This window comes from Vidua macroura, chromosome 11 (genome assembly GCF_024509145.1).
Source record: "Vidua macroura isolate BioBank_ID:100142 chromosome 11, ASM2450914v1, whole genome shotgun sequence".
NCBI classification, from domain to species: domain Eukaryota; kingdom Metazoa; phylum Chordata; class Aves; order Passeriformes; family Viduidae; genus Vidua; species Vidua macroura.
In genome coordinates this window covers 9,203,021-9,229,597 of record NC_071581.1, presented here as the reverse complement: position 1 = coordinate 9,229,597, position 26,577 = coordinate 9,203,021, and the positions used below count along the sequence as shown (strand labels likewise).

At 41.5% G+C, this 26,577-nt stretch overlaps 1 protein-coding gene across 1 annotated transcript; it reads left to right on the top strand.

The window, feature by feature from the left end:
* Window positions 1–135: 135 nt before the first annotated feature.
* Window positions 136–24,617, top strand: VPS35 (VPS35 retromer complex component). Its single transcript, XM_053987174.1, has 17 exons — window positions 136–164; window positions 7,012–7,110; window positions 8,456–8,552; window positions 9,049–9,172; window positions 10,594–10,776; window positions 11,080–11,293; window positions 12,065–12,148; window positions 12,572–12,681; window positions 15,732–15,828; window positions 15,920–16,068; window positions 16,567–16,774; window positions 17,286–17,441; window positions 19,046–19,168; window positions 20,078–20,257; window positions 21,416–21,655; window positions 22,353–22,496; window positions 23,728–24,617. The coding sequence occupies exons 1-17, from the start codon at window positions 162–164 to the stop codon at window positions 23,905–23,907; spliced, it is 2,391 nt and encodes a 796-aa protein (XP_053843149.1). The 5' UTR covers window positions 136–161; the 3' UTR covers window positions 23,908–24,617.
* The last annotated feature ends 1,960 nt before the right edge of the window (window positions 24,618–26,577 follow it).

Genomic DNA, 26,577 nt, shown 5'->3' with positions numbered 1-26,577 from the left:
ATTGGCCGCCCGCGCCGCCGATCACCGCCCGCTCCGCCAATGAGCGCGCAGCGCGGCGCTTCCTCGGAGCGGGCCAATGGGCGGCGCGCGGCGGCGGGGCGGGGCGGGGCGGCGCAGTCACATGACGGGGCGGCGCTGGCGGGGGCGGCGGCGGCGCGACCATGGTGAGGGGCAGCGGCCGGGGGGCCGCGGGGCGCCGGGGAGCCCCTGCCGCGGGCGGGGCTGCGGCGGGACCGAGGGGTCCGGCGGCCGAGGGACGGGCCCCGCCCGGGCCCGGGGCAGCGCCCTGAGCGGCCGCGCTCGGCCGGCGGCGCGGCGGGCCCGGCCGGGCGCGGGGCTGTAGCGGGCGCGGAGGCCGCGCGGTCCGGCCCGGGCGGGGCTGAGGTGCGGGCCGGGCCCGTCGTGTCGGCGGTAACGCTGCCCGCGGCCTGGGCCGGGCCACCGCCTCGCTGGGTTCTGCCCATTTGCTCCTGGGGGCGCAGGGGAAGGTGGTGTTTTTACCGGGGAATCGCGGCCGTACCAGCGGTCAGTTTCGCTCTCCTTGGCCGTGCTGTCCCTGTGTTCATCCCGGGCTTGTGTCATTGCCGGTTCTGTGCACGTGTGCCGGGGTTGTCCGCTTGCAGCCCGTGCTCCAGTCCCTCCTGACCCTCCAAGACTGCTGTCGTAGGCTTCCCGAGTAAACTTCCTTTCTTTTCCGGCAGAAGAGGTGGTTGTGCATTGGTGGGCGCAGCTCCTTAGCGCTCTTTGCCGCAGATGTTGGTGTTTGTTAGGCAGGGATGCAGCGAGGTGAGGGTCAGCCTCTTCTCCCAGGCAGTTAGCCATAGGACAGGAGGGCATAGTCTTAAGATGTGCCGGGGGAGGTTCAAGTTGGACATTTGGAGGAATTTATTCACAAAACAGCTGACTAGACATTGGAATGGACTGCCCCCGGAGGTAGTGGGGTCGCGGTCCCTGGAGGCGTTTAAGGAAAGACTGGACACTGGACGTGGCACTCAGTACCGTGGTCTGGCTGACAGGGTGGTGTTTGATCTTTCATTCATTCTGTGAAACCTGAAATTTCCACATGGAAATAATGCATACTGAGAAATACTTTTCAGTCCTCAATGAAAATAAGGGGACAGTCTCAAGTTTCCTAGTAAACCCCAAATATCTTTAATGTACCTTCAGTGGTGTGTAATATTCAATACAATTTTAAGCAGCACCTGCTGTAACCACCACAGTGTGTAATTAGTCTTAGTGTGGTATGTGAACAGTACTAACAGTATATAGATAGTGGGACAGAAAATAACTGAGTGCCTTATAAACAGGGGATTGCTCAGTTCTTAGGCTCTTGGAAGAGACTTTTTTTTTAAGTTATATGTATGTTGCTCTCTGTATGTTTGAGGCTGGGCAAAACCTGTACTGTTATTTGAAGGGGGAATGTTAAATACTGGATTGAGTGAATGAGAAATGCTAAATCTATATAGCCACCAGTCTCTGTCCCGCACACAAATATTTTGTGATAGTCAATTATTCAGCAATGAAACTACTTTTCTTTGCCTGTCATTTCCATGGGAACTGGCCAGACACTTGTCTGGTCTCATGGCTTCTTTCTCAGAATAGCTGTTGTCAGGTGATTCAGCAAAAATAAAGTTACAGATGTTGAACATGGGATAATCACAGGTGTTAAACATGGGATAACTCCCTCTACCAAATTAGGCTCCCCTGTGATTTCTTGTGGCTGAGCTTGGTTTAAACCTTGAAGCTGAATGCTTAAGTACCTTTAACATGACTTGTTTTAAGAAGGCTCTGGCTGCTTTTGATCATACCCTGAATAAAAAGTCCATCTCTTTAATACTTAATAGTGTCTTGTGGCTTCCTGTAGCAGTAAGTACCAGTTTCAACAAGTGAAAAATGCTTTCATCTCTCTGATTTATCTCTGAGCTACTGTACTGTGAGATATAATAGAAGTTCTGGAGCCTACAGTGTTGCAGAGAAATGCTTCCTGTATGGTATAAAATGCTTATGTTTTGGTGGGGTTTTTTTGGGTTTTTTTTTTTTTTTGGTAATTCCCTCAATATGTTAACCAGCAGTGCACTGTGTGCACCCAGACTTCAGCTGTAGGCTGGCAGTGCCTTGATCTGCTGCTGTAGCTCAGCCCTCCTCTCCTGGGCAGCCTCACTTGAAGTGTCTCAGCAGCGATGTGTTGGCAGGTGGTGTGAGTAACAATGGGAGGAGGCAGGAGAGCCTCCTTGGCTAAATGTCACTTGTTGTGCTGTTCAGTAGAGGTGGGTGAGCAAACAGAAGGAAGTGCCATGTGGAACAGGCTGTAAGCACATCAGTTAACTGAAGAAAAGGACTTCTGGAGATTAGATGAGAATGCACTTTAGAATGGAATGGAAGCACAACCTTTTACTCATTATTTTTACTCTGCATGCAGCTTGAGGCACCTGTGTGTCAGAACATGAGTTTTTAGACTCAACAAACTCCCTGGAACTCTGCTGTCTTTCAGTACTGTGTCATTCTTGAGTACTCCAGAATTTTTAGTGAAATAAGTGAGCACATTGGTTATTATTTTGGGCCTTCTCTGGACTGCAGCTCAGTGTCAAATACGGAACTAAAAATGAATCTCATGGAGCTGGTGTTAGAAAATGAGTAAATCTTACACAATAAGTGCAATGTTTGGTTTGTATGTTCAGGAGGAATTGCTATTATGAAGATAGTCATGATCCAGAATAATGTTTGCTGCTGCAGTAATACACTTCCCTAATAGTTATCTGCAGGATAACGTGTATAACTGTTCTGGTTATAAGCTGGTTATAAGGTGGTTTCAAGCTGTTTTGGGTTTAAAAAAATTGTTTTCCAAGGCAACTTACAGTTTAGTTTACTAGCCTTTATTAAAAAAAAAAAAAAAAAAAGCCAAAGAAACAGGAACGAAAAGTACACCAAAAAACCCACACCAAAAGCTAGCTTTCCTCACCCCTCCCCTCCAAAATTCATCTGCTGGGAGTTTTGACTTCCATAACTTGTGTGTGGTAGCTTACGTTACCCTGTTAGCCCCGTGTTCAAAGCTAGCAAAAGGCTTTTTTCTCTTGTGCAGAAGCTGCTGGTACACCTGGGGGAGGCAGTTCTCTGTCCCTTCTCCACTGCTCCTTGCTTCCTTGTTGCTTCAGAGGAAAAAATGAGTAAAGCAAAACTCTTCCCATCAACTGTCCTTTTTTTCTACAACATTGACAATGTATCTAGTGTGGGTATAGCTCAGACATTTCTAAAGTGTAAATAGCTGCATAATGGATGCTGTAAGTTGCTTCTCTTGTGCTCAGGCAGGGGTTTGTACCATATTGTACATGTAGCTGACAAGGCATGATATTCTCTACTGCTGCTTTTGCCTGGGGTCAAAGTGTTTTCCACTTCAAAAGCTGATGTTCAAGATTGTTTTTGTAGGTGGCCCAAGGACTCCACAGTTGCTTTTTTCATAAAATGACACTTAAAAATACCATCTTATGTTACTAGGTTGGTAATTTAAGTGTAAGATACTGAACATAAACTGCTTTATTCAACATGGAATCTAACAGAAATGTGTTCTGATTCTGTGTGTGCCCTGTTGGATGTCACTGGTAGGCTTTTGCTATATGTTCTCTTTCCTTCATTTGCCTTTTATTCCCACATCTTCAAACTTCAGGCATGTGTTAGTAGGATATGTGTGTCTTGATGTGATCTTGTGTATCACTTGATAATAACCAGGTTATGTTTGGGAACCCCTGCAGTTCTGAAGCTGAAAGTAGCTTGCCTTCTGAAGTTGGAAGAAAAGGGTAAGCTGATACATATTCAGACTTGGAAAAGTAAGAGTTGGAACTTGTTCACTAGTGCTGCTGCTCAGATGTTTTGTATTCCTACAGAAATAAAGCAGCCCCTCAAGTGACACAACTGCTCCTGTGGTAGGCTTTTGACAGCAGTGGAGGTTATTGTGCTACCCGTGCCACTCGAAAATGCTACAGTTGTCTTTTCTTCAGACATGAAGTATAGTGCCCTTGTAGTAATTTAGTCTGATCACCTTCTCAGTCTTCAAATCAGCACACATACAAATTGAATTTTCCTCTTTCTTAATTCTCCTTATCTTGGAGAGATACTTAAGAAATAAATTAATATCTTGTGTGACTATGAAAATGCTTCTGTGGATGAATTCAGTACTTAGCCCCAGTGTCAAATACAGTGTGGGACCTGGCTGTTCAAATTTAGAGCAGAAGTGGAAGTATTCTCTGTCTTCTGTTAATGCAGAGAGAGTTTGGTGTAAAGCTGACTGTAAATTAATGGAACTCCCAATTTTTCCCCAACTGCTGCTAAACTACAGTGGCTAAAGTTCTCTAAGATACAAATGTATCTGCTGGGCTCATAGCTGGTATGAAAAGGATAGTTCAGAACTTGTAGCCATGATTCTACAACCAATATGTTTGCACACCCAAAGTAAGGAAACCAATGCTCATGGACTCAGCCAAATACTTCTTGGGGTTGTAGCAAATATGTGTATGTTTCAGTAATGCTTTGGCTTGGTGTTACTGTTAAAAAGGCTTCTTTTCACAGCCCTGCTTGCAGTGTTTGATGTGGCTCTAGGCTGAACCGGGTGAATGGTAATCTATTAATCAGCTGGGCTTGTCTTACAGCGTTTCTGATGGTTTACAGCCTAAACTGCTCTCCCAGCACTGTCTGGCCCTGTGAACAGCTGGGGACGGAAGAGCAGGGCTGGTGGCTGTGTAAACTTAATGCCCATCAGGACAAGGGGGCTTAGGAACTTGTGGTCAATGTTAGCATTGCTGTATTGTTCCTAGCTGTGCTTTATTAGAGATTTGATGTGGTCAGAGCATATGGAATTCAGCTCAGTAGTGATTTATTATCTCTAAAGCACTGGTATGGATTCAGGGGACTGTAGAGTGTAACCAGTGTTCTGGCATAGACATAATTCAGCAAGTCTGTTATGTGATGTTCTGATATTGATTACTGCACACTAGTCCCTGCACTGTCATTTTATGTTCCTTAAAAGTCTGATCTAGCATTGAATAATTAAAGCTTAGCAATTACAGCAAACTTCTGCTGGCAGAACATACTTGTTTCACAGTTTGAGGTTGTCTAAGGGTTTGTAGCTATTGAATTGCCTGGGAAATAGGTTCATCTAACCACAGTTGCTGCTTTTTCCATATGCTTAAATAATTTTTGGAAGACCTGCACATTGATTAATTATATAGAGAGAGAGCTTCGTAAGAGGTGAAGTCACTCTAATTAGCAGAGATGGCTTTTTCTGCTGACTAAATACACTTCTTAATTAGTTATTGTGCATAGTTGGAAAATTACTGAGGCACACAGATTCACAGAAGTGTTGGTTGGAAGGAACCATTTTCTCATACAACCTCCTTGAAGCAGGTGTGTCACCAGTGTTAGATCAGATCAGCCTTGGTTTTGTCCAGCTGGTTGATTGAGGAGCTTCCAGAGCAGAATTTCATTAGGACATGATCAAGGCAGGAACACTATTGCAGAGCACTCTCTGTTTTCTGTATGTGGAAAAGGATAGTGGGGAGATTTCAACTGCAGAACAAGAACCCAATTAAATATGGGAAATAACAGGGGTGTGAAATGCTCTATCACCATTAAATTGGTATTAAACTAAAACTTCCCTGCTTTAATTAAGGCCTCATTTTTAATCTCAGTCCTCAACAGATACTTCTGGGGACTCCTCACATGGGGCATGTGGGAGTTAGTACTGAAGATAGAGTTTTTAAAAACATTAGGGTGATGTAATTCATGGCCCTTCCAGCTTGCTTCCGAAATGCAGTTAAAAGGAGACCAGGGACCTTCTGAGCACAGTGGATGAAGGGAACAAATATAAATAGCTGAGAATTTACTGAAGGTGAAGGCTCAGAGAACCTGCTGTGCAAATGACTGTGCTTGGTATTTGTCATTACTAGGGAAGATGTAGCTGAAATACCACATCAGTGCTTTTGTCTCCAGCAGTATTTCAGAGAGGCCATCTGAAAACAAACTGCAAGACTGAGAGAAGTGGAGATGCTCTAATGAGGTGTTGAAGGCTGATCCTGAACAATAGGTGGATGGCAGTGTTTCCTTGTAAAGCTTTAGGAGGAAGACGGGGTGCAGGTGGGGACAGCAGTAGGGGTTCTGATCCAAGTTTGGACCTCATAGCAAATATCTTAAAGATGCTTGTAGAAATTGATCTCATTATTCTGGTAGAGAGAGGGTAGCAGCTGCAGTAGGAGAAGGCTTGTTATAACTGGATTGAGAGGAAATATAAGGGTGTAAGCAATTGATTTATTTAATATTTTAAGAAAATGCAGTATAAACCTTGGAAAATCAAAAGATAGTGAAAGTTGAAGGCATAGAATGTGCTTCTCTGAGGGGAAACAAGAGTGTCACTCTGACACTGTGACTAGGACAAGGACACATGAAGAGTAGTTGTTTCTCTTCAGCTTTCTGATCCAATCTGCAAGTAGCTTCTACCTTCTGGAATGCACTAACTGTACTTCATCCTTTGCTTATCAGAAACTTGTCCTGAATGGAATGGCATGGCTCAGATAGCAGTTGAGAACCTGTGAGCACAGAGAGCATCTGTGCAGTTGCAGTGTGTGGTCTGGGCACTGCTTTGAAGCTCTGTGGGCAGAAGTAACAACAGTGCTTCCTCTCAGCACAGTTGTGTCTCTGCATTCTCTGGGAGCTTTTCTTCCCAGATACTTGCACTGGGTTCTTGACCTCTGAATGCTGGAAAGGAAAAGTTGGCCCTGCTCTGCCCCTGTGGCTTTGCTGTCCAAGAAGCAGTGGTGCTTGCAGGCTGTCTGTAACCTCCCTTCAGGTTTTTGCAGGGCACTTGAGCTTTCTCTGTTAGGTGTCACACAACTATTTCTGACAACCATTGAGTGGTCATACTGCAGTGTCACTTGCAGTGCATTCTGAAGTGTGGGAATCCAGTTTTAGTCAAGTCATAAGCAGCTTCATTGAATTCTGTTTTGTTTGGTTTCTTTTTTCCTCCAGCCAACAACACAGCAATCTCCTCAGGATGAGCAGGAAAAACTCCTGGATGAAGCCATTCAGGCTGTGAAGGTGCAGTCGTTCCAGATGAAGAGATGCTTGGTAAGAATGTGACTTTCAAAGGCAATTAAGCTTCTTGTCTGCTAGGAATAAAACAGTGAATCAATACCAATCCCTAGTGCTGTGAGGAAAATTAACCCTTTATGTATCTTTGTGCCAGAGACTTTGCTAATAAATGAGGCAACTGCTCATTGAGAGTGAGCCTTGGGTATTTCTTTGAATGTGTCTTCCTGATTTTGCTCCAGTATTTGACAAGATAAGTCAAAGATGTACCTTTTTAATTTACATGCTTGCATTTAAATAAACCTAAGATGAACTTTATTATGAGATCATTGTTTATGTCCAGCATTCTGTTGGTTTTTTTTGTGTAGCCTTTTCTTGGTGTGACAGACTGAGAGGCTGCTGATGAATTACCTGCTGCATAGGATCAATTTTGTACTGATTAACTGTAGACAGACATGTGAATTCTGTGACTGGAAAACACCACAGGCTAGTGATATGCTGAGATTTTTTTGTCTGGGAATTGTAGCCAATTCAGGCAGATTATGTAATCACACGTAGCTTTCTCGGGTTTGAGAAGCCTCAGCTTTTATTTGGAGAAACTGCTTAAAGTTGCAATGAAAACTTAAATGTTTCCATATGTTTTCATGTGGTTAGCCAAGCTAACTTTGTTTGCAGCCAAATGACAGTAGCAAGAAGTGTAACACCTCTTCCAGTTTTGTGCTCAGTGGAATGCTTTGGAAATCTTTAAGTAGCTGCAGCTGTGCTTTTCACTGCTCTCTGTGATTAAGTGGCAGTATAAATACAGAGTGGATCACACTAGCAATTCTTTTTGTTGTCCCTCAAAACTTACTGCTACTGCTTATGATGGGTTGCTCAAGTCTGTGTAAGTGGTAGATTAGAGGTTTGTGGTTGTATCCTTTGATGCCAGGTGATTAAACACACCAGAAGTGTAAGTTAGATGCAGACTAGTAAGGGATGGCTTTCAGTGAGGTGTTTTTTATGGGTGAGAAGGAGGGGAAGGTGATGATGGCAGTGTGTATTGTCTGTCTCCTAGAGGTTTCTAAGAGATCTGTGAGATCTGAGCAAAACAACAGATTTGGAGGAGGGGAACATGATCTATTTTGCTTGCTGGACAGAATCTGAGTGTTGGGTGGAGATTGCTGCATAAGCAGAATGATTTCAGATTTTCCTACCATTAGCATTGCAATTTATTACTGTAGCTCTGTTTTCATACTCTTATCACCTCAGATAAAATGCTCACTTAGTTAGCATGGGTGGTGTAGTATAAGCTAGATATTAAACCACTTGAGATTTTTTTTCATAGATAAATCCTGCAGTTGCCTAGTGTCATTTCTAACAGACTTTTCTCTTTCCTCCTCTGAAGGACAAGAACAAGCTCATGGATGCTCTGAAACATGCTTCCAACATGCTTGGGGAGCTGCGGACTTCTATGTTATCTCCAAAGAGCTATTATGAGCTCTGTATCCTTTCAAGAGGAAACTAATAGTTGAAATGTATTTGGAATGGGACATTAATTTGCTTTTTTTGGTACAATGGTATCTTGTATCAGATACTTACTAGCACTTTTCTCCTCAGTATTCAGTTATGTGTATATATTGTAGGAGAATATACGCTTTACTCACTGTTTAAGTTCAGTTTTTCTCTCTGGTATAAAACAGGTCTTTCATATCTTCCTCTGGGAAGTTCCAGGAGTCTAGTTCTAAAAACAATATCAGCTCTGTAAAACGATTTTTTTATTCCCAGTTTTATTCCCTTTTCTAATATGCTAAAAATTGATCAAAGGTTTGAGGTTAATTTTACACATTTATCCCAGTCATGATTACTGTTCAGAAGTACTGCCTGCTTAGGTATATTTGTATTTGGTTCAGCATTTTTCTTCCTGGGTGTGAATGAGCAAATTACTATGAAAATACATTGTAGACATTCTCACTTACAATCCTTAACTATAAGGAAAAGACATGGCAATTTCTGATGAGCTACACTACTTGGAAGTCTACCTGACAGATGAATTTGCCAAAGGCAGGAAAGTGGCAGACCTTTATGAGCTAGTACAGTATGCTGGAAATATCATTCCAAGACTGTAAGTGTGTGGATGTTGCTGTGTGGCTTTGTTTGCTTTTTCTTTTTTAAACTGGTGGATAGTTGTCCAGCTCTGGGTTCAGGCAGTGATTGGCTTCTCAATCAGTTTACAATGGTCAATAGTATTTCTGCCTATCTGGAGTGGATTACTGTGAAACTTCTGAGATAAAGCCAAGAGTGCAGATGCAAAAGGTCAGTTTTTCCTGTCAGTGTGTTAATTTTGCACATGACCAAGATGAAAGCACTTCTATCTTGGAATGAAGTTGGCTTTTGGCTAAAGAGCTGGTCAGTGGAAGATAACCAAGTACCACACTCTGATCAGGGAGATGGACTATGCATTTATTAACTGTTTCAATTACCTGAGATCTAGATCTTACCTTCTCCCATACAGTAGTTGCTTCATAACCTTCTGCCTTTTTAGAGAATAAGAAGTGTGAGAAGGAAGCTGAAAGTTTGTGACTTCACTCTTAGAGTCTTTGTCCTTCTGACTTTTTTTTTGCAAAGTGGTAGCTTGCCAGAAATGATAATTGAAGGCCTGTGAGGCTTATATTTAAATATGTGACTGTTGGGCTGCAGTACATCTTCGACATAGTCAGTTTTGGGATTTAGATTTTGCTTGGTACTCAAGTTTTTCATTCCTGACCTTATGTTCATGCCAGGAAGAGGCTCTGGACACACCAGGCTGCATCTTCATGCAATTTATGGAGTTTGGCTGATGGCTACCACCAGTGTCCTCACCTCTGTTTGTAACCATCAGAGTTGTCTTCCTGCCTGCTTGTAGCCTCTGGTTCTCCCTGATGAGGCTTGTGGTGTTTTCATGGAGGTCCTGTGCATGGGGCAGAGGAGCAGGCAGGGAGGGGTGAGGCCTCTAAACTGAATACCTGTATGTTCTGAGGATTGTAGTCTTTTTCTTCTAAGCTGAAGGGGAGTCCAAATATACTGGAGCAGCAATCTTCTGCATCTCACATATTCCTGCTGCCTGTTACCTCAGCAGAGGTGCTGAGAGAACGAGTACAAAGCCAGTAGTTCCTATCCTGGTAGACTACAGTGTGAGAGAGGCTAAACTACTTCCCCATCGTAGGTTGCTTATCTATGTTTTCAGAACAGTTTTCCAGCTTAGTGGGATGGTGGAAGTATAAATGAGCTGGTCTGAGAGCATTCAGAACTTTGTGAGCATTTACACATTCAGTATATCAAGCATTGTAATGAGGTCTAGTGGCAGTTCAGACTTGCTGTGCTCTGTAGCAGATGAGAATAGGAGTTGAAAGCTGACTAAATATCCAAAATTATGGGACCTAGGTGATAATTTTATTGCCTTTTTTGTGCTGTGGTAATCCTGCCATAATGGCCAAAAGGAACTAATGCTTTTCAGTGTGATGTTGTTACTTTATGATTTATTGTTTGATTCTGTGCCTTTTGCAGGTATCTGCTGATAACAGTAGGTGTTGTCTATGTCAAGTCATTTCCACAGTCCAGGAAAGATATTTTGAAAGACTTGGTGGAGATGTGCCGTGGAGTGCAGCATCCTCTTAGAGGCCTCTTCCTTCGAAACTATCTCCTGCAGTGTACCAGGAATATCTTACCAGATGAAGGCGAGCAAGCAGAGTAAGAAGGATGGGCTATAACTTGATAAAATTACTGTTAATAGAGATTATTTAAATTTTATGTGTGACTTACTTCAGATTTGAGAGAAGTAGGTATGCTAGAATTCCACAGACTTGACAGTTGTTTTATCCATTAAGAATTCCCTTCTAGCACTAAAGTTCCTCACAAGTGAGGATATGAACTTTTCTTATGAACCCAGAAACGTCACTCTCTAACCTTATTAAAACTTGTATGTTCACCAGTGGCTGCAAGGATGAATACCTCTGACAAGCTTTTCTGTTCTTAACCTCTTATCAATTGCAGTGAAGAAACCACTGGAGACATCAGTGACTCAATGGATTTTGTGCTGCTGAACTTTGCTGAGATGAACAAGCTCTGGGTGCGAATGCAGCACCAGGGCCACAGTCGGGACAGAGAGAAAAGGGAGCGAGAGAGGCAGGAGCTGAGGATCCTCGTGGGAACAAACCTGGTTCGCCTCAGTCAGCTGGAAGGGGTTAATGTGGAGAGATACAAGCAGGTGGGATGGCTGTCCATCCTTTCTGACTTCTGCCAGCTCTTTCCAAACTAGTTTGGACTTCCAGATGAGCAGCTGGAGGTGTTACAGCTTTGCTAAAAGTTCAGTAATCCCAGTGCTTCTCAAACTCTTCACCTGAGGAAAAGTTGTGAATACTGGTATACAGTGTGTTCTCAGGCCAAGGACATGGTTCTCACATTCTCCTGTAACATTCTGTCTGTAATAGTGACAAGAAATTCTAAACCTTTCCTTCTTGATTCCCATTTTCCTTGCAGAATAATGGGTTGGTCTAAGGGATGTGTACACATCCAGTGTTCTGGGATAGACTTCACAAGTTGTGAGGCTGTGCTTCCCAAAGCATTCAAGAGAACTGTTACTGTGTGAAATGACAGTGAAGGAAATGTATTATTTAAAAGTCTGTCCCTTGTAAGTTCTACCATACAGCTGCTGAAAACAGCTTGGAGTGGTGCTGCTGAGACCCTGGGTATGTGCCAGCAAAGTCAGTAGCACTGACTTGGGGAAATCAAAGCTTGCATAATGTATGAAAGGGATAGATTTCTGAGATCAGTAGGTTTTTTGGTTTTGTTTTTTTTTTTTTTTTTCTCTGAAGGATGGAACTGCAGAAAAATGGGACTTCTTATCAGAAAGTCCTTATGTAGAGAATCAGCTGAGAACTGTTAGAAATTCTGTTCTGCTTGGATTAAATGTATGTATGAATATAAACTTAGAAGGTAATTATAAAATCACTGCAAGACCTTTTCCCCCCTATTCCAGATTGTTCTGCCTGGAATACTGGAGCAAGTTGTGAACTGTAGAGATGCTTTAGCTCAGGAGTACCTCATGGAGTGCATCATACAGGTGAGCTGCTTAAGTTCAATTGCAGTGATGGGACACAGGGACGCTTCTATACGCTTAGATTCAGACATCTTCCTCATGGACTGGAAAACTTAATCCCTGGGATTTGTACACAGTGGCTTGTCCTTTATTTTTTACCAGATGGCAGAGTGGAGATGGGTCCGTTTTGTGCCCCTTCTGTTGCAGTAGCTTGTAAGCATCTTAGTAGTGCCTGTTATGAGTTGTAATAGAGAGGTGGGCCCTCGAGTTACCCATTTGTCTTATATCTCTTGCTTCATGCATTTACCCAGTCATGGTCAGCTTCATAGGCTAGAGTGTATTTACTGTGTGGCTATCTGCTTTAGAATTATTCTGTTGCATTTTTCTTCTATGTAACAATGGGCAAATTCAGTTTATAACTTGATGACTATTGATCTAAAACTTCAGGTTTTCCCAGATGAATTTCACCTCCAAACCCTGAACCCATTTCTCAGAGCCTGTGCTGAGCTGCACCAAAATGTGAATGTGAAAAATATAATTATTGCTTTAATTGACAGGTGAGTGACCAAGGGGGTGGAACTTGACTCGAAATTAAGTTTGTGTTGTGCACAAGCAGATGATAATTCTTCTATCATTTGAATATGTTTAATTTTTGATACCACTTCACCGTTTCCATGTCTTTCTATCAGCTGTAATTAAAGCTGTGAAGAGTATTATTTCTGTAGCTTCTACTCTCTGGACTCTGCTTTTACAGCTTCCAATGAAACCTGCTTTATGGACTGACTAAAACTTGTAAACAGATTAAGCCAGGAAACAGCCCATTTAGTACAGAGCAGTTTCATGCTTCAGAACTGAAGTGACAGCAGTGCCCTGCTTTGACAACCACATCATTCATAGGTACCTCTTGAAATCTTGAAGATCCTAAATCATCTGTCAGGAATACTTCAGGGTCAGAGATCACAGCATGTAACAATGCTTCTTCAGAACAGAACTAGTAGAAAATTGAACTACCTTCTTAATTCTTAGCTTGCCACTAGCATCTTGACTGTTCTCTCAAAAGCATGTTTTTCCTTTGGAGGTACTGCTTAAAACTGCTTGCACTGAGTTCAGATTTGGGGGAGAAATCATAGAATCCTTTGTGCTGGAAAAGACCTTTAAGGTCAAACTGAAGTTTTAATTTGTACCCTGAAAGGAAACACAGATTTTCAGTGAGTACCTGCACTTTCTTACTGCAGAAAGGAAGTGCACTTGCATGGTTTGTCTCAGGCTGTAGAAAAGCCTTGTCCTTTGCATTTGCATCCAGACATGTACCTTCATACATCTGGTCCATGTACCAATGTATGGACTTCAGTTAGCACAGGGATCTTAGGTCCCCCTGGCATTCAGCATTGGTAGGATTGCTGTATCCTCTCTAATGCCTGGAGAGGACTTGTGCATATTGGGTATGACTGGTACAACTACAACTTTAGGATCTTGAATTTTTTATTTACCAAGTCTGTAGTTTGTCTTCTCCAGGTTATGTCAGATTTATATGTTCAAGACTTTGGTTTTTTTTGGAATATCTTTCAGTGTTTATGCATTTGTCAGAGATATTGTGCTGCCTTTGCTGCCTTCATACAGAAGGCATCAAAGAAATGTTCACAGGAGTTCTTTGGTTTCCCATACTTTGATGCTGTGGCTCAGATTTTTCATAATTTTGTTAGCTTAATAAAAACCTCCAAAACTGTAAACCCCAAACACCACAAAACCCCCAAATCCCAAGAAATGTTGCCTGTAACTGATTTTTGAGACTAGCTTGATTACTTTTAAAAGAGGTCACGGGATATTTTGCTAAGCTCTTACACTGGAGTGTGTTAGTGCCATTGTTGTGAGAAGGCTTTCCTTGTGTAGCTTTTGCTGTCCTGCTAAACTTGGTATCACCTCCACAGTAAGGTTTTTGTGTTGTTACTGTTACTTTCACCAGTAAGTGAGTGACCAGCAGTGACCCTCTGTCCTCCCAGCCTTACCACTGCTCAGGTTTGTTGGGCCACTGAAGACTTCCAGAGCTCTCTCTTTGGGTGGTGGGACAAGGGCAGAAAGGTGGCAGCAGAATGGTTATCTTTGTAGTGTGGCAGCTTGGGATTTTGACTGTGATGTTACTGCCAGTGTTGGAGCATATGAGTGGATCTGTTCTTGGAATCCATGCATGTAGGGAGGATGTTGCTCTTGTGTTTGTGTTGGAGCTGGTAACAGCAATGGCCAGGAGCTTCAGTATTGTGTAGTTGAGATGTGAAGCTGCCCTGCATAGGTTGTGCCTCTTGGCATTTCTCATCTTTGTTTCAGCTGGCATTGGCTAATTGAATCTGAACATCAGTGACTGCTGAAGAAGCTTGTGAAATTTTTTTTTTCCTTATTCCTGTGGGGCTTTCCTGCTAAAGGAGTCTCATCAGATAGTCTTGCTGCTTTGGGATCTTTGTTGCCTTACTAAACCATTCATGACTTTTAATTATGCTGCCATCTGCCTGCAGCTTGTTCATACCTTGTAGCATTGCTGGCTTTACGCTGAGCTGTTGCCAAGGAAAGCTGCCTTGTGCCTCTAAGAAAAGGCAGTGATTGTTCCTGGCTTTAGAAAGTCTGCTTCTTATCACCCTAATCAAATATAAGAATAGTTCAATGTCTTATTTTTCCTGGCAGTGAAGTTTTTTTTGCCTCCTGGGCTTTTCTTATGTGTCTCTTTATTTCAGATTCAGAATCAAAATTGAGAAACCCTGTAGAAAGAATTTTTAAAAATTTAATGTAATGCCTTTTCCTAAATATTTTTGTAGTTCTTTTTCTAATTCAGAGTATAATAATCTCAATAATTAGAAAGTCAAGATAGCAGTACTGAGCTTCTTAAGCTTCAGCTCTGGTACGGTGTTAATCTTCTAATAGTGGTGCTTTCTATCCTGTATCTCATTTTTGCAGAAATGGTTCCTGGCATGACTTTCTCCTCTTACAGATAAAAATACCTCTCACTGTCTCCTGAATGCTTGTTGGATGGCAATTTCTTGCTCCCACCCCCAATAACCAAAAACCCAATATTCTTCACTTCTCCATTCTTCTTAAGTTCACTTTGTATTTTGTTCTCTGCAAATAGTGTAAGTTCCAAATATGTTGGTTGGTCTTTAGTGACAAAGAATAGTTAAGTCAGCATATTCCTTCTGTGAGTTAGTTTTTTTTTTTTTCTGGAGGCTGTTTTGTGGAGGATGCTATTGGGTGTCTAATTTCAGTAATATCACTGAATGAATAAATGCAGGGTATTTACTCTTCCATCAGCCTACTCTATACCTCTTTATCTGCTTGAAAAAAACAGAGCACTTGCTTCTAGCTGAAGAACATCAATTAGGAAATGTCCTTCCTGTTTCTTCTTCACCTTGCCTTTTCTGTCAGCACTTTTTTCCAGGACTGATAGTTACCAGGTTCAGTTGCCTATAAGGCTTCTGACTTTCATTAATTTCCTTTTTGCTTGTAATAGAGCTTCCAAATATACCTAGAGGACATGCTTTTTCTGCCAGTCCCTCTTTCTGCTCTGTATTTGAGGAGTGGAAAAGCTATCCTGACCAAGCTGCTTTCCTTGCTCTGTCACCAGGTTAGCTTTATTTGCACATCGTGAAGATGGACCTGGTATCCCAGCAGACATCAAACTGTTTGATATCTTTTCACAGCAGGTTGCTACTGTTATACAGGTACGTTGGATATCCCTGCATGCAGTTTTGGGGTTGGCTTTTTGCAAAGTTCTGTGCTTTAGTATCAACTTCGTGCTGTCTTAAATTTCAGTCTCGGCAGGATATGCCCTCAGAGGATGTGGTGTCTTTGCAAGTTTCTCTCATTAACCTGGCTATGAAATGCTACCCAGACCGTGTGGACTATGTTGACAAGGTGTTGGAGACTACTGTGGAAATATTCAACAAACTTAATCTGGAACAGTAAGTGTCTCTTGCATTTTCTTTGGCTGGCAATTAATACCCTAAAATCAGGCCTTCTGCATTTCATCACATTTGGTGAGATAGCAGAGCCATGCTCTGGGTGTGTAAGGTTACTGCTTTGGACCAAGCTGTAGCAGCCCTGATAAACTCCTGACTAACCAGGACTTGCTCCCCTGTGCATAAGTTGTGCTGTACATCCACACCATGTGTGTGCATTTTGTAGGCATCCCTTACAGCACTCTAGAGTTCTGCTATTGCTGCGTTTGCAGCCACACTCTGCTTCTGCTGGCAGCAACTTAAAACATGCAGTTGTTACTGTATGTCCCAAAGAGCAAGATCTGACTTTTTTTGGTACTCATTTCCTTTCTCCCTAGCCTAGCACCAAGTTGCTTGGTGGTTGTTGTATACCTCAGAATTGATACTCTGAAGCAGACTTCAAACCTGTCTACATGTGTGAACCATTGATTAATTGTATTTTTTGCATATATTTTCTTTTAGTATTGCAACAAGCAGTGCTGTTTCAAAGGAGCTGACTAGACTTTTGAAAATCCCAGTTGATACTTACAACAATATCCTGACAGTTCTGAAACTAAAACATTTTCACCCACTCTTTGAATACTTTGATTACGAGTCCAGGAAGAGCATGAGTTGTTACGTGCTTAGCAATGTATTGGATTATAACACAGAAATTGTGTCCCAAGAACAGGTATGATATAAGTTAATTTGAAAATCTAGGTATTTAAATGATTGTTCAAAGACCTGAAAACACACTTAGTGACTTCATGCAGGCCATGCTTTGTTTCCTAGCCTGCATGCCCCTGCCTCCCCTGGCACAGGCTTTGTCCCACTTGGTAATTCTTCCTCCTGTGTTCTTAAATGTCTTTGAACATCTTACCTAACGTCATCCTAGAGGCTACTTCTGATTTACCACACCTCAGCCTAGACAGTAATCTGTTAGATGTGAAAAAGGACCCTGAATCCCTTTAAAACTGGGTCTCCTATCTAAAGAAGGCTGCACAGCCTTTGGAATCTGAATTTCCTCTGCACTGCTGTGCTGCCCTGTCCCACTTGTGCTGAGAGAGACCCTTCTTCAGGGTGTAAGGCACATATGGCTGAAGCATGACCACTATGAGTGGCTGTAAAGATGTTCCCAATTTCTGGCAATTTATGCTTATGGACTACTGTAGTTTAAACAGAGCTTCTATTGCTTTTACCAGGTCGATGCTATCATGAATTTGGTGTCCACGCTGATCCAGGATCAACCAGATCAGCCTGCTGAAGATCCTGACCCTGAGGACTTTGCGGATGAGCAGAGTCTTGTGGGAAGATTTATTCACCTGCTGCGTTCTGATGACCCTGACCAACAGTACCTGGTTGGTGACTGGTGCTTCTCAATGTCTGTGCTCTCTGAACTGTCACAGTTCTTTCATTATTGTCTCTACAAGACTTGAGTGAAGCTGGGAGCTGGGGCATCACTGCTCTGGCACTACAAACTCAGTAGAGAACGTTATGTATGACACCTTTAGTGGTAGGATAATATGCTATTTATACAGAAAAAGCAGATGAGGACTTTAGCATTTGTTGATGGAAAGTTTTCATCCCATGAGGTTGCAACTATCTGTATTAGTTTGTGGAACTCCTAATGTTCTGGCAACTTCATATAACAATCTGTTGAAAACACAGCAAGTGGTGTTTGGAGTACTGTGCTATTTGTGTATTTTGATACCAAGAGAATGCAAAAAACCTCAGAAAATACAGCTTTTTAATTTTAATTTCTGTAAGGATGGGGTCTTCATACAGCATGTAGTATCCTGCTGCTTGGTTCCAAATGCTTTTCCTCTCTGCTTGGTTCATCTGTAGCAGTAGATTTGACACGTCCTTGAAATTTGTGCATTATGGTACCTGTAACGGTTTGAGTTGATCTATAGCAGCTTAATGTAGTTCTCTGTTGTTAATCTGCTGTATCTGGCTTCAGGGAGGTCACTTCAAATAAACTATCTTGAGAACTGTGTGTTGGAGTAGAGGGCCAGGGATATTCTGCCTATGCCAGATCCACTGGAGAAGCTGGCAGAAGCTGTGATGAAGTTGAATCTGCTGCAGATGGCAGTTAGCTCAGGTCAGAGTCAGGCCTGCTTAAGGGACTACTGTGAAGTTACATTTTGTGCCTGAAATAAATGTCACACTGTGTAAACAGTGAGAATAGAGCAACAGAATAAAGTGCAAGCTATGCATAACACAACTAGCATTGATTTAGCTTGGCTTTAAGGTCTAGTATAAAAAACTTGCTTGAAGTGTAATGAAACGTGTGTAATGGGGAGAAGAATAACTTTACAGGAACTGGATTTGGTTGTATTTCAGGACTTTATTACTGGAGTAAAGCAGAAAGGGTTTTTTTTCCTTATAGAGAGCAAAGCTTCCCTCAAAGGAATGCTGGCAACAAGGAAATTAATATTTCTACCCCAAAATAATTTACATAGCTAGAGATGTTGAAGCTGTTTCTGCAAAGATTCTGAGTGTCAGTCTGTCTTTCTCATCTAGCAGTGCTTTGCTTTAATCATGTTGACCCCTTTAAATGCCATCAAAGGACTTGTCACATTATCTTTTAGGTACAATTCCATGAGCTACTTAACACCTTTTACTAATAATGCTTAGCATCACAAATGCTTGCATCAAATTTTTCTATAATACAGCGGCAGCAGGAAAAATCCAAGGTTACAGGATTTTCACAGTATCTCACTTTAAATTATGCATTCTGTATGGAAGAGATCTGAAATGCAAATTCAAACAGCCTAGTCCAAGTGTATTAGCCAGAGTGGCTAACCAGTGTGCAATGCGTGATTACAGACTTCTGTATATTCAGGTTATTTACATGAAATCTACATCTAATCTAAAAATATGTTTAGGGTGGGGCACTGTGCTTCCCTTGAGTGCATGTTTGTGTGAAGGATTCTCTGAGCTGACAGTGCTTCTGTTCTAGATCCTCAACACTGCCCGGAAGCACTTTGGGGCAGGGGGGAACCAGCGCATTCGTTTCACGCTCCCACCCTTGGTTTTTGCTGCCTACCAGCTTGCTTTTCGCTACAAAGAGAACTCCAAAGTGGTAAGTTCACCTCTAGCTTGTTCTTGTATGCTTGCTTGGCTTTATTTTCTTGAAAATGCATTTTGTCTGGCTGCATAAGTATGCTCAGACTTGATACGAAAGGCTAGTTTTGTTTGGATTTTTTCTCACGGTTTGAATGCTTTTGAATTTAATGAAGATTTTTATCAAGTCATAGTAAATTACTTTAGTACTTTAGAAGTGAAGAAGTAGAAATTGGCTAATTTTGTTTATTCATTAAGGTGACTGATTATGTGCCTTTATTGAAACTCATTTAAATATCTGAATATTGAAATTCTTCCATTTCTAAATTGTAGCTACATTATTGAAATGTTTCTAAACCTAAAAAAAACCACTTGCTTTAACTTATACAGTAAGTTAAATGTAAGTGTACATTAAATTAATGTAAGTGTACATTAAAATAATGACTGATCCATATTGGCTTTTAAATGCTTTCTGATTGAGATAGTTACCTTAAATATGTATTTCCTTTATTGTGGGTGTTAGATTATGGGGAAATAAAGTTAAATATTTGTTAAAATACTCTTCAAAATGAAGGTTTTAAAATTCTCTTCCACTTCTGATTGCTCTGGACTGAACAGAATTTTTCTCCCCTTGGCTAACTAGGCTTTTGCTCAGTTATGTGCTAAGCATAGCTGTCCTAACTGCAGTTCAGTGTAGGCTTCTGAAGAAGGCTCTTATGAGCTGGTAGGAAAAATGGGTGTGAAATTTTTGTAAATGAAAGAAATACTTTGTGCAGACCCACTGAAGCCAACACTGTACTGCTGGAGTGACTGGAGTGGCATCAGAGGGCAACAGGTTGGAGCACTTAACAGATCTTAGTACAACTGAGATTACCTTTTCCCTGTAGCAATGCTCTTGTTCAAGCCTTTACTTGCTTTTCTTGTCTAGGATGACAAATGGGAAAAGAAGTGCCAGAAGATCTTCTCATTTGCTCATCAGACCATCAGTGCTCTGATCAAAGCAGAGCTGGCAGAGCTGCCTCTGCGACTCTTCCTGCAGGGAGCACTGGCTGCAGGAGAGATTGGCTTTGAGAATCACGAAACTGTGGCCTATGAGTTCATGTCCCAGGTGAGTGTCCAACTCTTAGAGCTGGTGTCCTGTGCTGCCTTTAATTTGATTTGGGTAGGTTTGCTGAACACTGAACCATCGGTGTTATCTAAACACCTGAAGTGATGGGCAGCCAATGCTACTAGGTAGAAACTCCTCATTTCATTCTTGCTTCCCAGGCTGCTGTGGAATTAAGCTCCATTGCTACTGATTTGAATACTCAATCTGACAACAGTGGTATGTTGCAATGCTGCCTCCTGCTCGTGTAGTTGGCTCACTGGAGGAGTGTAGTTTCTCAGCATAAAATGCTCCTTCACTGCTTCTGTCTCCAGCTCCTGATACCCAGCTGGTATTGCCCTGACCACAAGCACTCTTTGGAAGTTTTCTAAAATCTGCAGTGTTCACAACTGCTATGCTGGGCTTTGCCAATTAAAATCCTTGTATTGAAACCTATTATAAACTACTCTGAAAATCTATTTGAACTTGTAACTTGGTCTTAAGCCTTACTTGTTGCAAAAACCCCCTCCTACCCATCACATGAAGAACCAATATGTTCTATGTTATCCATGTTGTAGCTCTGTCCTAATCTTTCCTCTAATACTGCTACTAAATGCATGTTTTTAAACAGAGTTGCTGATGAGCTGGGTTTGCTCACTGTGTTGTATCAGTTACTGTTGTAGCACAGTTCTGACTGTGAGAGCAGCATGGCAATAATGTACTTTCCATTAGAGATACAGTTCCAGATTTGTCTATTCTCTGAAGATTCTTCCTCCATGTAGCAGCAGTGCAAGTGCTTTTCTTACCTACTCTGTCATCACTGACCTGCCCTCAACTTCTGCTCTGCTGTTCTGTGTGTTTCAAAGAACCAAATCTTCTTCGAGGACTATTTCTGCTGAAGTTCTGTGTTTGAATAGGTGCTTGAAATGGAGAAAAACTCAGTCTTCAGATTATATGTGATATCACATTTGTTTGCTATGACCACTTGAATACTATTTCTTGTAAGACTTTTTCTGGTCTGTGGATTTACTTGATTTTACACTCTACATGAAAGATTTTTTCCCCTGCCTGAAGCTTTTAACAAATGCAAAACTGGACAGTTTCTTGCTGTGTGAGTAGCAGGTGTGATTTTATTTTTTTTCTGATGTGTTCTGATTGAGTCTTGCTTGCTCCCTTGTCTAGGCCTTCTCTCTATATGAAGATGAAATCAGTGACTCAAAAGCACAGCTGGCTGCAATCACCTTGATAATTGGGACATTTGAGAGGATGAAGTGCTTCAGTGAGGAGAACCACGAGCCTTTGAGGACTCAGTGTGCACTGGCAGCCTCCAAACTCCTGAAGAAGCCAGACCAGTGCCGAGCTGTGAGCACTTGTGCCCATCTGTTCTGGTCTGGCCGAAACACTGACAAGAATGGAGAGGAGGTAAGAACAAAGTGACAGCAGTGGGACAGACACATCCTGCCTCAGTAACAGTTCTGCCTTCCTTCTGTAGACACTTCTAAAATAGATACATTGGTGAAGTAGGTTTGGTTGAAATTTATTCTAATACATGAAACTTCTAAAACTCACTGGAGTATAAACTGCATAAATAAAAACATGGAGAAAACTCTAATTTAAGGGTGGAAGTACCAGGCAAGCTTTTGAGTGTCAGCTAGTTAAAGGCTAGTTGACTGGGCTGCACTTTGCTTGTATTTATTATATTAGCTCAGTTTGCATGTGAACTACTAAACTTCCAAATTACAGATACAAGTTGTTGAAGTAAAGGTAAAAAAATCCTCTGTGTTCTTCAGGGCTTGTCACATAAGCTGTTGTCGTTTTACAGAGCAGTGTTTGAAACATATTTTTCAAAGTATGCATTATGGTACATGCTACAAAATTGAGTTAACTGATCTCATAATTGAAGGCTTTCAACAACTGTTCATGCTACTGTGTGATTTAACAAAATCTAATGTTGGTGGCAGGCAGGGTGGGCTTTCAGTGGCAGCTTGCTCTTTGCAGTTTGTGTAGTTTTGTGTTTCTGTGGCAGACCCCCAGGAAATGATTTGTGTGCCAAGGGAAGAGATACTGGAGCTCCCCAAGGTTCTTTTATTTCTTGTAACTTTGGTGTTTTTCCTTCTAGCTTCATGGAGGAAAAAGAGTGATGGAATGCCTAAAGAAGGCTCTGAAGATAGCAAATCAGTGCATGGACCCTTCTCTGCAAGTCCAGCTTTTCATAGAAATTCTGAATAGATATATCTATTTTTATGAAAAGGAAAATGAGGCGGTGAGTGGTAATCCATTCTCTGTTGCATCTATTTTAAAGAATGTTTCTTTAAGCTCTTCATTCAAACTTACAGCACAAATTCTCTTCAGCTTGCCTTGTAGTCTCATGAGAGGCACAAATTCTTGTGATAAGAGAGGAGTCAATTCTTGATATGCTAGTAAAAGTATTCTTTCTTCTCACACTGGGGGGAAATGTTTGCTGTTTAGCTATGAATTTAAATATTGTGAGACTCATATACCTAAAATATTTTAGGTTAAAATTTACTGGAACTGAGATGAGAAAGTAGTAAGATTCTAGCTTTAGAGGCATCTAACTCAATGTGTACATAAGGGAAAGAAAATTCTTTACAGGTGTTCATGGTCACTGTGACTCTGCCAGGTTGGTGTAAGCTTTAATTTCACAAAATAGATATGACACCATATGTACTCAGCTTAAATTGTGTGTGTGTATAATTTGGGTTAGCTACCTGATCCATTTTGTGTTAGCAGATAAAGAAGAGTTGTGCAGTTTGAAAAACCTGCTTGGTCCAGTAGAGATCAGGGTCTTCTCTGATGTCATTGATTGAGAGCAGACATTAAAGAATACCCTGCAGTTCTGAGAGAATTCCTAAAGAAATTTGAGGGATTTGCTGACTTTCCAATAACTAAACTGGCTTCTCAGTATAGGGGTGCTGTTAGTATAGGAGATGCTATATCTGATGGAGATGAAAATAAAGCTTTGAATTTCAAAGCACTTGGCAGATGTAAAAATACTCTCTGGATACTCTGGTGGCCCTGCAGTGCATTTTGTGTAGTGCAGAACTTCAGCCTGTAGGCAGCCATGACTTGTTCTCTTAAGAATAGCTTTAAATCTCATATTGACATCCTGACTGACTTCTGTAAGAAACAATTATCTCACAGTGCACATACAATCTGATGGTGTGTGCCATTTGTTTGAAGATTTTTAAATTTGTATTGAATACACTGGAAGGTTGGAATAGTTACAAAGCTGTCAGGCTAATGACAAGTTTTTCACCTTTGCTGGGATGGGGGAATTTCCACAGAACTCTGAAATTGGAAGGGTCCTGTGCAGAACCAGAGAAAGCAATCCCCAACAGTTTGTCTGCATACAGTCTTTACAGCATTTTGAAGGATTGTCCAAATACAAATTACTTAAAGACAAGTCTGTTAAAACTAATGTCTCTGCACTTGTACACAGGTGATGTTGATGACTTCTGTTTTATGTTCTGTAGGTGACAATTCAGGTTTTGAATCAGCTTATACAGAAGATCAGAGAAGATCTCCCAAACCTTGAGTCTACTGAAGAAACAGAACAAATTAACAAACATTTTCACAACACACTGGAGCACTTGCGTCTGAGGAGGGAATCACCAGAATCTGAGGGGCCAATTTATGAAGGTCTTGTTCTTTAGAAAGACACTCACTGTACCTGTTTTCATTTACATACCATTTTTTTTTAAGATAGGTTCCTAGGTTGTACCTTTCAGAAATGTCAAGTTAACATTCATGTGTTCAGTCTGGCACTTCAAACACTTGTGTTGAGTACTCTAACAAATTTGGAAGGTTGGACCAGCAACTACAGGTTTCATCAGTTAGCATGGCTGAAACTTTTTTTGAAATCCATGTGACATGGTAGGGCTCTTCAGTTCCGATTTCTCTTCTGTCTGTTCACTGTTGCTTCTGTAGCACTACAGCTCTAAACTGGCAGTGACTGTCAGCTGAAACTGTGTCTGATCCTTACAGAGCATCAGATTTTTGGGATTATTGTATGTCAAATTCTGCTTGTGCTTTTCTTTTAATGCGAGTGAAGACTAAGTGTAATATTTTTCCCTAAAACTAGAATATATTAATGCATGTTTGGAGAGTTTTAAAGTACCATGTTCAAAAACAGAAGTTATATTTTGCATATTAAGGCTCTGTGACATTCAGTGAGGGCCAGTACTGTGCACAGGGCATATTTATCAAGATAATTTTGTTCCAAATAGTATAAAAAAATAGAGAAATTTCAATCTATATAGATATGTATAACCTTCATTACTGTAAATTTAGGGGAAAATGCATTACACAAGTTTATTCAGTATCATGATTTTGCACCGGTGAAACAATAAAGTTGCTATTAACACCTGTTGTTTCATGTCTCTTCAGAGCCCACTGTTGAACCCAAAGCTAATGTTGAACCTTCTGATAAAAGTGAAAGAACTTTGCTTTTGTAGGGACAGAAAGATCAAGGCACAGTTACCCTGGCCGAGCTGGGCAGCTGCTGGCATTTCTCATGTAGGAGTTTGTGATACAAACCCAGTGTTTCTCCACATGGTGCTGAGATGATGTGTGCTCACATTTCAGAATGCTTTTATGACATACTTGGAGTGAAGAAGAATCCTCTTGGATTCTGTGCCAGGGAGTGACAATTGAATGACCGTGCTGTAGGAAACTGAGCAGTAGAGCACAGCCAGTGGCAGCTGCTGTGAAGCTGGTCCCATCCATGGGTTAATGCCAGTTGCTGAAAGGTTTGACCTGTCTCGTTTGCCTTGACTGAACATGGTGTTCTAAAGATAACATTGAATTGTGTTACTCCTTGAGTGACCCCTGTTTTCTGAAAATGTGTCCTGGCTTGATTGGATATTAAATGAGACTTTGGTGGGATTGTTCAGTAATTTAGTGCTACTTGTTTTCTGAAAAAAGGCAAATACAATCCTAGGAAGCAATTGCAGAGTGGACAACAATTAGATCATTAATATACTGATGAGTAAGCTTGGCTTGGAAGGGAGGAGGAATGAACGGGGAGATAATTTAAAGGCTTTACTTCCCCCGGTTTATAACTGATGCTAATTGAAAAATCTTCATGTTGCTCTGTATCTTTTGAAACTGTTCCTCATAGGTGAACTGTTAAGCTGGTTTGTTATAGCACATCCATAGCAGAATGTGATGATGTTCATGTGGATATGTTCTTAGTGTAGGGATATGCCCTCCTAGTTTACAGTATTTGCTAACCATGTCTGTTTAGTTCTCAGTGTCAGTCCTTGTAACTTAGGAAGTGTCTTTGAAATACCAGTTTTGCAGTTTCAACTGCAGTCACCCAAAAGCACCAGACTTGTGCTTTTTCACCCTCTCCCACTTGTTAGGGCTAAACAGTTAGAACTCTTACAACAGATCTTAATTACTTTTATTGAAAGTTTACAAAGTAAATAATTTTACTGCCTGTAAACTTTAAGATCAATTGTATTACCATGCATTTTGACTATGGCAATGGACAATTAGAGCTGTTCAGTAACTATCACTTGTCAGCAAATGAAAGCATCTGTTAGGTTATGTAGTAAGTGCTGGTGATGGTGGAACAAACTTGTATCATTAGTGATGCTCAGTGTGACACCCTGTGGGACAAATCTGCTCCAAACTCAGAATCAGTTGTGTGAGCTGCTCCTGTGGCACAGACACAATGGCAGAGACTCTTGGGCAGTAGCAAGGCTGTAAATGGCAACAGTCATGCCAGGCATGATGCCTAACCTGGGAAATATCTCAACACTTCAACTGATACTTCCTTGACCACTAGTGACTTGATGGATGGAAAGACTCAATGGGTGGGGTAGGGGAAAACAACACTTTTTTTTTTTAATCTAGCCAGAAGTAGTAAAGGTCCAACTGTAAATGTTTTAAAAATTACTGGAAGGGAAGTTTACCTAAAGCTGTGTCATGGATCTCACAAACTACTTAGGTGTACTCTGTCCTTACAGCAAAGCACAGAGTAATGCCCTCAGCCCTGTAAGGAGTAGAGTTTTTGACCTCAGTAGATTCCTGCCCATGGATCCTGGTGGGGAGCAGGAAGTCACTGCTGAGGGAAGGAAGGAAGGAACTAGTGAAAGTCTTCTAGTGTGTAAGTTACCAATTCTTATATCCCCTATTACAAAGCTCAAAACCCTTTTATACTTCTGTTCCTGGACTTTGTTCTACTAAATATTCCACTCTCTTCTATTTCCATCACCTTTTACCTCAAATCAGTGCTCCCTTACCTGCTACAGTTGCTCACCTTCTCTGGTAACATCACTGTTGTGCTGCCTCCTGTCCCATGCTTTTCCTGTATTTTT

What these genes read in the sequence shown, in the direction of transcription:
- VPS35 (XM_053987174.1), top strand. An exon ending in AGGTTGCTACTGTTATACAG is followed by an intron (nt 15,829 to 15,919) that starts GTACGTTGGATA and finishes CTTAAATTTCAG; the next exon opens with TCTCGGCAGGATATGCCCTC. An exon ending in AACAAACTTAATCTGGAACA is followed by an intron (nt 16,069 to 16,566) that starts GTAAGTGTCTCT and finishes ATTTTCTTTTAG; the next exon opens with TATTGCAACAAGCAGTGCTG.